The sequence below is a fragment of the Herpailurus yagouaroundi genome, unplaced genomic scaffold, assembly GCF_014898765.1.
Source record: "Herpailurus yagouaroundi ecotype Mexico unplaced genomic scaffold, PumYag 193, whole genome shotgun sequence".
In the NCBI taxonomy this organism is placed as follows: Eukaryota; Metazoa; Chordata; class Mammalia; order Carnivora; family Felidae; genus Herpailurus; species Herpailurus yagouaroundi.
This window is the reverse complement of record NW_024412424.1, coordinates 2,985,598-2,995,621: the sequence shown is the minus strand read 5'-3', so window position 1 is coordinate 2,995,621 and position 10,024 is coordinate 2,985,598. Positions and strand designations below refer to the sequence as shown.

The 10,024-nt window shown below is 58.2% G+C and overlaps 2 protein-coding genes across 2 annotated transcripts in view; both read left to right on the top strand.

The window, feature by feature from the left end:
- Positions 1–7,654, top strand: part of CERS1 (ceramide synthase 1) — a 9,794-nt gene extending 2,140 nt beyond the window's left edge. Inside the window, exons 3-5 of the mRNA XM_040444994.1 lie at positions 349–496; positions 745–854; positions 7,541–7,654. Of these exons, the coding sequence (XP_040300928.1) occupies positions 349–496; positions 745–854; positions 7,541–7,583 (301 nt within the window). The 3' untranslated portion in view covers positions 7,584–7,654. The remainder of the gene's footprint in view (positions 1–348; positions 497–744; positions 855–7,540) is intronic.
- A 117-nt stretch (positions 7,655–7,771) lies between these two features.
- Positions 7,772–9,763, top strand: GDF1 (growth differentiation factor 1). The gene is made up of 2 exons (XM_040444989.1): positions 7,772–8,268; positions 8,935–9,763. The coding sequence occupies exons 1-2, from the start codon at positions 7,944–7,946 to the stop codon at positions 9,717–9,719; spliced, it is 1,110 nt and encodes a 369-aa protein (XP_040300923.1). The 5' UTR covers positions 7,772–7,943; the 3' UTR covers positions 9,720–9,763.
- Positions 9,764–10,024: the final 261 nt, after the last annotated feature.

The following is a 10,024-nucleotide window of genomic DNA, read 5'->3' as shown; positions in this document are numbered from 1 at the left end:
TGGGGCTGGCGAGAAGGGGCGGGGCACTCAGGGGAGGAGGTGGGGCTTGTGGGAAGGGGTGAGGCCAAGCGGGGAAGGACGTGGGGCTGGTGAGGTGGGCAGGGCCTCCCGGATGGGAGAGCCACGGAGGGGGTGCTGGGGTGGGACGGAAGCAGGGCAGAATCAGGATTGGGCCGGAAAGGACAGAGCGGGAATGGAGACGGAAGGGCAGGGGTGGGCGAGGAGACAGGGGTGGGTAGGGATGTGCAGGACAGGTGGATGAGTCCAGATGGGACAGCACAGGGGCCGAGTGGGGCAACTCTCCCCCTCTCCCAGACAGCTTCCCCCACCCACCCCTCCCCGCTGCAGGTTCTGGTTCCGCCTCTACTGGTTCCCGCTCAAGGTTCTGTACGCCACGTGTCACTGCAGCCTGCGCTCAGTGCCTGACATCCCCTTCTACTTCTTCTTCAATGCGCTCCTTCTGTTGCTCACCCTCATGAACCTCTACTGGTTCCTGGTGAGTCGGAGCCCCCAGCTCCTTGCCCACCGGCTGCTCCTCAGTTGGTAGTCCTGTCCTGGTCCCCCGGCCCCAAGCAGTGGTCCAGGCACAGGCCGTTCTCGGGCACACCCGGGGCGGGGCATATTCGGCAGCAGGAACGGTGGCGCGTGGGCTGGGCTGGTGGCCCCGGAGCGCGCGGCCTCTAGGAGGGCAGCAGGATCAGGGCAGAAGTGGCTTTTTCTCACCGGTACCTCCCCCTCCCACAGTACATCGTGGCCTTTGCTGCCAAGGTGCTGACGGGCCAGGTACGCGAACTGAAGGACGTCCGGGAATACGACGCGGCAGAGGCCCAGAGCCCCAAGGCCAGCAAAGCTGAGTGAGTGTGGAGGGGCCGCCGCCCCAGTTCATTCCTTTAGCCACGTCTGTCCGGCCCCGCACTCTGTGGGCCGGCCCCGGAGACAAGGCAGCGGATGATGTCGCCACGCCACGGACGCTGCATCCAAAAGAGCCTGCATCCAAAAGAGACTGTAATAAAGGCATGGATGATGTAGCAACAGAGTTAGATGCTGTAAGGACAGACAGGAAGTGCGTAGACAGGTGTGGGGGTGGGGGCGGACTGGCGAAAGGCAAGAATCGGGGTAGGAGCGGTGAGGCCAAGCTGAGGAGCTGGTCCAGTGGGTGAGCAACCATTAGCCAGGCCAGAGAGTGACCTCTAAGCAGGTGGCAGTGGAGGTGGGGATGCGGGGGTGCCATGGTGGCCCAGAGAGCCCCCACTCTGTCCATGTTGACTCTCCCCGGCCTTGAGGTCCAGCAGGGCAGCCCAGTGGTCAGCCAAGCAGGAGGTAAGGCTGGGGGCTCAGGCCCTAGGAGTCCTAGGGAAGGAGGAAAAAGGGGGGTCCTCATCAAGCATCATGGAGGTAGGCCCCCAGGACTCACCAGCCCCAGGTTGTGAGCCAGATGGTGTTCAAAGCCCCTAGCCTGGAGGGGCCCCAGGAGTGAATGGAGGCAGGTTTGGGTGGCCAGCAGAGTCTAGGGTGCACGGCGCCCCGGAGACAACACGAGGAGGGTTTGAGCAGCAGCGAGGTCGGAGGCTCCCGACGACTCACAAGGCACTGAGCCAGTGGCCCCTGTGACTTGGCTGCTGGAGGCCTCATCAGTGAACGACCTGGGAAAGGTGGTTTCAGGGAAGCAGTGGGCTCAGAGCTCGATGAGATAGGTCAGAACGGGCAGTGAGTGAGGAGGGTGAGAGAAGCAGAGATTTAAAACATCTCCTTGGAGTTCAGAGGCAGGGGAGCAGAGAACTGGAGGATTAGCAGAACGGAGAGCTGAATCAGAGGAGGGCTCCGTGGCTGGTTCACATGAATAAAAGCACTTTGCACCCTCAAAGCAGGAGACTACAAGTGGGGGCTGCTAAGGCCAAAAAGCTGGCACCCAGGGCAGAGAGGGACCAGACAGGTGAGCAGGGGTCACAGACATGAGAGGCTGGGCAGCAGGTGTGGTCTCCCCAGCTGGATTGTGTGTGGGCCTGTTGGCCAAGGTGACTGATCATCACGAGGCCGTCACTGTCATCGGGGCATGTGGGCACAGGGGCCATAGTGGGAGGAGGAGAGTGATCAGGTCCCAACTGTGCTGTTTTAGGCGAAACAAATAAAAAGAAACAAAGACAATCCAAGACTTCAGGGCTGTGTGCACTGGCAGAGGGGGATTAAGAGTCTAGTTGGGGGATGTTAGATCGTCCGATGTCCAGGGAACATGAATTGGCCATTCCATAAAGACTTCAGTGAGGTCTCGCCAAAGAGTCTGACCAACCCTCAGAGGCTTCCAGAAAAAGCAACGGCTAAAGAGAACTCCAGGGGTGGGAGAGGGGAGCACCTGCTTGGCCAAAACTAAAAACCCGAAAGATCTTCCTGCTGTAAACTAGTGAACTCCTGGTGGAGATGTCCTTGCAATGCAGAGCCCAAGGCAAAGAGCAGGCCAGACCACCCAGCCCTGCTCAGTGCTGCCCCCTCCTCTGTCTGCCCTGAGAATGCCCAGCCAGAATGTGTGTTGAGGAGCTGGCACCTGGCCAGCATTTCCAGTAGGATCAAAGTACAAACTCCGTGCACAAATGGCAGGGCATACCAGGGAACACACTGCCACGATCGACCCCATGGGCATCACCAGCAGAAGAACCAAGTTCCCCAAGGTTGGCTAGAGTTAGCTCAGTTGGGTATAAAATGGAATGGGATAAAAAGCAAGGAGCATGTGGAACGTGCTACAGAAAAGTGGTCAGGACGCCTCCAAACCATCAGGTCATGGAAAACAAGGAGGCTGAGGAACTGTCCCAGATCAGAGGAGACTAAGAAGACACGGTGACTGAATGCAGTGTGGGATCATGGACCAGAAAAAGGACATCCGTGGAAAAACTGGCAAAATCCAAATAAGGCCTACAGTTAGTTCACAGCACTCTCCCAGCCTTGGTTTCCTAGTGTGACAAATACACTGTGGAGGTATAAGATGGTAACATTGAGGGAGGCTGGGTGAGGGCTACACCTGAGCTCCCTGTACTGTCTTTGCAACATCTCTGCCAATCTACAATTATCCGAAAATAAAAATCTTACTAAGAAAAACAAAAGGCGTGAAAAACCATCACAAATGACGTTGGATGTCATTTTACGTTGCCGGGGCCCTCGTAACAAAGTACCACACGTTGGGGGAGCTTTAAAACAACAGAAATTTATCCCTCACGGTTCTGGAGACCAGAAGTCTAAAATTGCCAGCAGGGCCGTGCTCCCTCTGACGTCTCTAGCAGAGGATCCTTCCTTGTCTCTTCCAGCGTCTGGGGATTCCAGGTGTTTCTCCGCATCACCCCAATCTCCATTTTCTGTCTTCGCATGACCTTCTCCTCTCTGGCTCTTCTCTCTTGTAAGGACACTTGTCCTTGGATTTAGGGCCCACCCTAAAGCCAGGATGAGGTCATCCCAGATCCCTTCACTTACATCTGCAGAGACCTTCTTTCCCAAATAAAGTCACATTCACAGGTGCCAGAGATTAGGATGTGGACGTACCTTTTTGGGGACCACTCCTCGCCCTGCTGTGCATGTTAAGACTCGTACAATTAGATACAGCTGAAGAGAGAATCGCTAACTGAAAAGCTGTGAACAAGTGGCCCAGAAGACAGTGAAAACAGTTGGAAAATATGACAGCTAGAATTCTAAGAATCGCCTGGGCTAGCTGAGTTCTCACAGGAGAACAGAGAGAGACCGTATGAGAAGATGTAACGTGGAACATTTTCCAGATGTAAAGATGTAAATCATAAAGAGGACGAGTAAAAAGACATCCAGGCCCCAAACACACCACGGTGAAAAATGCAAAACAGCCCCAGAAAAGATGGCCAATGAACCGTAACACTAACAGCAGCGAGGGACGCTGGACGACCGTGGAGAAAACTAGCATGCCAAGTCCTGAAGCAACTGGGAATTTCACACAAATTTTTTTTTTTTTTTTGAGAGAGAGAGAGAGAGAGAGCACGCGCACACTCATGAGTGGAGGAGGGGCAGAAGGAGAGGGAGAATCATCTCAAGCAGGCTCCGCCCTGTCAGTGCAGAGCCCAACGTGGGGCTCGATCCCAGGAACCATGAGATGATAACCTGGACCGACATCAAGAGTCGGGCGCTTAACTGACTGAGCCACCCAGGTGCCCCCTTCATACACAACTTTGACAGCATTTGCTCAAGGACGCCTGGCTGGCTCAGCCAGTGGAGCACAAGACTCTTGACCTCAGGGTCATGAGTTTGAGCCCCTCGTTGAATATAGAGTTTACTTTTAAAAATGAATAAAATCTTTAAATGAAAACAATTACTCCAGAGACAGGACACCCACAAGAACGAAACCTATGAAAATGTACCATCCATAGACCCCGATGGGTATATTTCAGAAAACAGAAACACTATCCCAAGAGGCAGATCAGCAGATGAAATGATACATACCTGGGTGAAAAATTTTAAATGCCTAATTTGATATTTAAAGAGAGTGAGGGGCGCCTGGGTGGCTCAGTCGGTTGAGCGACCGACTTCGGCTCAGGTCACGATCTCACGGTTTGTGAGTTCGAGCCCCACGACGGGCTCTGTGCTGACAGCTCAGAGCCTGGAGCCTGCTTCCCATTCTGTGTCTCCCTTGCTCTCTGCCCCTCCCCCACTCATGCTGTGTGTCTGTCTCAGAAATAAATAAATGTAAAAAAAAAAAAAATTAAAAAAAAAAAGAAAGTGAGACCTGATGTAGTAAATATCAAAATGGGGTTGGGGCCTTTGCACTTGGCAGGAGGGTGGGGTTTACCGTTAGCAGATAGTAAATACTTCTGTTAATGCTCTTGGGGCATAGAGGGCAGCCCGGAAAAAAAAAAAACCAAAACAGGTACAACAAAATAAATGCAAAAAAGAAGGTTAGTGAAAGCAGGATAAGTAATGCAAAAGAAGAGGGTAGAATCCCAAATATCACACATCCAAATACGATACGCATGAAATAATCGTAGTAGTTGCAAGACTTTTTTTTTTTCTTTCAATATCCACCTCTATACTGGTTAAAAGACTTCAAGTCCAGAGTACGTGAAAGTTGCGAGCAAAAGGATGAGACAAGAAATTCAGGTGGCATTCTTGATCTGGAACGTTCCACAGTGTACAACCCAGAATCTCCACTTGAGGGGACTGAGGGAAGTGGTCTGGGCTCACAAGCCGCCCAGAAGCAGGGTGAACAGATGTCCTTTTGAAGCACAGGGCATTTCTCACAACTGACCAAACCCAGTCCCCGGGGGAAATCTCAAGCACTCAGAACCAGGATCGTGCAGGCTTCATAGACAAAAATGCAGTGAGGTTTGAGAACAGCAAGGAATGACGACGGGGACCACTTTTAATTCAGGAGCTGCAAAAACAAAACGTGCCAGCGAGGTAGCACCACCCCCTTTCTCACTGTGCTCAGCCTCATTCTCTCTCTCTTCTCACCCCTTCTCCCTCTCAGAGCCCCTGGTCATCTGGCAGACCACCATCGGGGACTTACACAGCTCAAGTGCCCCCCACCCAGCCCCTCAGTCTGAAGCCCCCATCATCGCCTCAGGCTCCGCCCAGATCAGCAGCCATCGGGGGGGGGGGGGCCCTCCTCACCCCACACTCGCTCGGCTGACCTGCCCCCGGTACCCACCACCATTTCCCTGCTGGCCTTCCCCCACCTCCCAGGCCCCTTTCATTTCATTCACACCAACTTCCAAGTTTCTCTCCCAGCTCACGGTGCTCCTCTGTGCACCAATCTCCGTCTCCAGGTCTGCTTGACATCCCTAGCATCTTTGAAAACATCGGGAACCAGCCCCCATTCCCACCCCAAACATCCTCTCCGGAATAGTTTTTCCGTTGCGGTTGAAGGAAACTCAGGGTGAAGACCTGGCCAAGCCCTAGGGAGTTCCCTCACTCCCTCTCTTCCTTACCTCTGAGGAAACATCCAGAATCCACCCGAGACGCTGCCTGCCCTCATTCATCACCCTCCAGCTTCCGCCCTTGTTCTGATTCTTTTTTCCCCATAGTGGTGCAATGAACCTGAAAAGCATAAATCTGACATCATAGAGAAGCCACACATCCCCCCCAAAATACTGACACTAGTTTTGAGGGGGAGGGGTGCTTGGAAGCTTGTACAGAAAAATAGACCAGCATCATTGGGAAAGTTCTGATAAAAAGGCACGTGTCAGGGTACCCATCCTTGAAGGTATTAAACATAATACATAGAAACCGAAACAGAGCTGAGTCCGTAAATAGAATAGACTCTAGTCCTAAAGATCACTGGAAGGCAGGAGCTGTCAGAATACTTGGTAACCATCTGGAGAAGAGCAAACCTTCGTGGGATCTCGAATCAGCCCGAGGGCAAACTCCCCACGGATCAGATATCGTGGCCAAGCAGAGGCTGTGAAGTGAAACCAGAGCCCGAAAGGGAGATTGTGTCGTCTAGCAGCTGAACTACGAGAACAGTCCAGAAGCTGGGAACCCCACCTCTGCTCTGCTCAGGGAGCCAGCAGGCAAAGCCAGAAGAGCAAGGGCAGATGGGAGGCCCACATAGGGCTCATCTATAAACTCACAGATCAAGGGCCCCTGCCGGTTGCAGAGAGAGAAAGAGAGAGAGCCAACCACGGGAAAGGGGGCAGGGGGATGGGATGCGTGCTCCCAGGAAGGGAATCCAGTGGGTCTAGCCCAAGGGAAGAATGGATCGAAGTGACTGAGTTCATGTCCAGTGTAGATCCTTACATGAAAGGGTCTGTGAGCTAGATTGCTCTGCAAAGTGAGGGGATGGCGATACCCCTGTAGGCTGGTATCTGTGAGACACCAGCAAGACTTGTGTAAAGCACTACACAGAAGCAAGACCCCGCAGGAGCGGCTCAGGCACACTGCGAGTTTTCTATTCTTTCTGATGTCTGGATCGTGAGCATATATTACCAGCTCAAGAAAATTGATACATTTGTATGTAAACGAGAAGGTGGAATCCACTTCTGCGGAGACAGACCATGTGCAAAGACAGGAAGGGCTCGCCTAAGTGGGAAAAGGAATAGGCAATACCATGACCATTAAGCCACAGTAAGATGCGGTTTCCGCACCAGCAGGCACTGGCAAAGGCACCAAGGAGCAGGGGCAGAGACCCTTGTTGAATCTGGTAAGATGGTCGTGGGCAGACCCCTCAGTGCCCAGGTCCCAGAGACCCGCCACCGATACAGGCAGGGGAAATGGAATTTACAGAGAGCAGTGGGGCACACGGGAGCGATTTCGGCGTTGCGTTTTTGGGAAATTAAGGTGCAGAAGACGGAAGTCAGGCGGAGGGCTTTTACTTTCCAGCGGCCGGGCTGTGGATGGCTCAGGAGGGAGGAGAGAGGAGGGTTTACGCCATGCCCAGTGGGCGGAAGGCAAGGTCTTCTGGCCCTGTGGGAAGGGAAGAAGGACCCAGGTGAGCCCCCGCCGGGTAGGAAAAAGAGAAGTGGAGGGCAAGGCAGTCGGGACAGGGCAGTATGTGGGGCATGGGGCCCGGGCCTAACCGCGACCCGGTTCTGGCCTCTAGGAAGCCGCTGAGGAATGGCCTGGTGAGAGACAAGCGCTTCTGAACTCCTCGACCGCCTTCGCATCCCTTAGGACCCAGCCCCGCCCGACCACGCGCCCCCCTCCAGGGACCGACTACGCCCCTCCCTCGGGACTCTGGCTCCGTCCAGCTCCGCCCCACCTGGGCCCTGGCCACTGCCCGTCACCTCCCCCTGGACCCCTGCCCGGCACCCCCGAGACCCCGCCCCCGGGGTCTACCTTCGTCGGGCTTCAGAACCGCGGCCACGTCCCCCGAGACCCTGACCCCGCCCAGCCCCAGACCTCTGTCCTGGCCCCTCCAGGGACCTCGGCCCCGCCCCCCAGCCTGCCGGTCGGGGGAGTCCGGAGGCCCCTGAGCACTCGTCCGGCCGCCGCCAGCGAGGAAGATGCCATCGCCGTGCCGCCGTCCTGGCCACCGCGTCCTTTTCTTCCTCCTGGCCCTGCTGCTGCCCTCGCCGCCCCCAGCCCGCGCCCCAGCGCCGCCGGGCCCCGCCGCCACCCTGCTCCAGGCTCTCGGGCTGCCTGACGCGCACCGGGGCGCACCCACGCCCCGGCCCGTACCCCCCGTCATGTGGCGCCTCTTCCGCCACCGGGACCCCCAGGAGGCCAGGGTGGGCCCTCGGCGGACGCCCCAGGGAACCACCCTGAGACCGTGCCACATGGAGGAACTGGGGGTCGCCGGAAACATCGTGCGCCACATCTCGGACCGCGGTAAGTGGGGCCTGCGTTGGGGGCGTGTGTCCGGGAGGCCGAGACTCCTCTGTGCGCCCTGCCACGAGCCTCCAGCGCCGCGTGGGGGAGGCCAGAGCACCGCCGAGTGTCCCCACTCGTCCGGTCCAGCCCACGAGCAATCTGGGCCTCCTCACTCCATCCGCTCTTTCCCCGTGGACACCTGCGGGCACCGGTTGGAGTTGTCCCAAGGCCAGGCTCCCTTGCACCCGGCAAGGCCCCCAGCTTGCAGCCGAAGCCCTGCCCCCACCTCCCCCACCCCACCCCCCACCCCCGCTGCTTCACACCATTTGATGCCTTTCCCGGAGATACCACCTCTCCAGCATCGCTTCCCCACGAGCCCCCAGGCATCCGTTCGTCTCTTCCCCTGCCTGGGGTTGGCGGGCAGGCTGCCCTGCGCTGGGCAGGACTTCTTCCTTGCAAACGATGCCCTGCCCCCACTCCATCGCCCCCCCCCGCCCCCCCGGGGCCCGGGCACACCATTTGACGCCGCCTTTAGAAGGCAGTTTGGCGCCCCTCTTCCCCAGACGCTCACCTTTCCCCCACCCGCAGAGACACCGCCCCCCCCCCCCCCCCACCCCCCCTGAGGGCAGGCCGGGCAGGGCGCTGGGGTGCAGCGCGAGCCGAGCTCTCTCCCTGCCATCCCAGGTGCGCCCACCCGGCCCCCGGAGCCCGCCTGGGCTTCGGGGCAGTGCCCTGAGTGGAACGTCGTCTTCGATTTGTCAGCCGTGGAACCTGCCGAGCGCCCGAGCAGGGCCCGCCTGGAGATGCGCTTTGCGGCGGCGGCCGCGGAGGAGCCGGCCGGTTGGGAGCTGAGCGTGACTCAGGCGGCCGAAGGCGCGGTCGCTGGGCCCGTGCTGCTCCGCCAGGTGGTGCCCACCCTGACGGTCCCGGTGCGCGCCGAGCTGCTGGGCGCCGCCTGGGCCCACAATGCCTCGGCGCCTCGCAGCCTCCGCCTGGCGCTGGCGCTGCGCCCCCGGGCCCCCGCCGCCTGCGCGCACCTGGCCGAGGCCTCGCTGCTGCTGGTGACGCTTGACCCGCGCCTGTGCCACCCACTGGCCCGGCCGCGGCGCGAAGCCGAGCCCTCAGTGGGCGGCAGCCCTGGAGGCGCGTGTCGCACGAGGCGGCTCTACGTGAGCTTCCGCGAGGTGGGCTGGCACCGATGGGTCATTGCGCCGCGCGGCTTCCTGGCCAACTACTGCCAGGGCCAGTGCTCGCTGCCCGCAGCGCTGTCCGGACCCGGGGGGACGCCCCCGCTCAACCACGCCGTGCTGCGCGCGCTCATGCACGCGGCCGCCCCCGGTGCCGCCGGTCTGCCCTGCTGCGTGCCTGCGCGTCTGTCGCCCATCTCTGTGCTCTTCTTTGACAACAGCGACAATGTGGTACTGCGGCACTACGAGGACATGGTGGTGGATGAGTGTGGCTGTCGCTGACGGAGCCAGGCAGGGGCCCAACAATAAACACTGCGTGGTCCGCTTCCCTGTCTCCGGTCTGGTCACCTGAGGGCGGGAAAGGAAGCAGCCACATCCATCACCACCCACTGCCAGGGCTTGGGAGTGTCCCACAGTGATGCTACCTGCCCAGCCCTCCTAGAGCTGGGTTCCTAGAACCCCATCTCTAGGCGGTCTGACATCTAACATGCCTAAGAGCCTGGGAACTGCCCACTGCACCGAGGTCACCCCCTAGTCCCTGCGGTGCACATCGGGCCATTCTCAGCTTTGCCATCCAGGTGACCCCA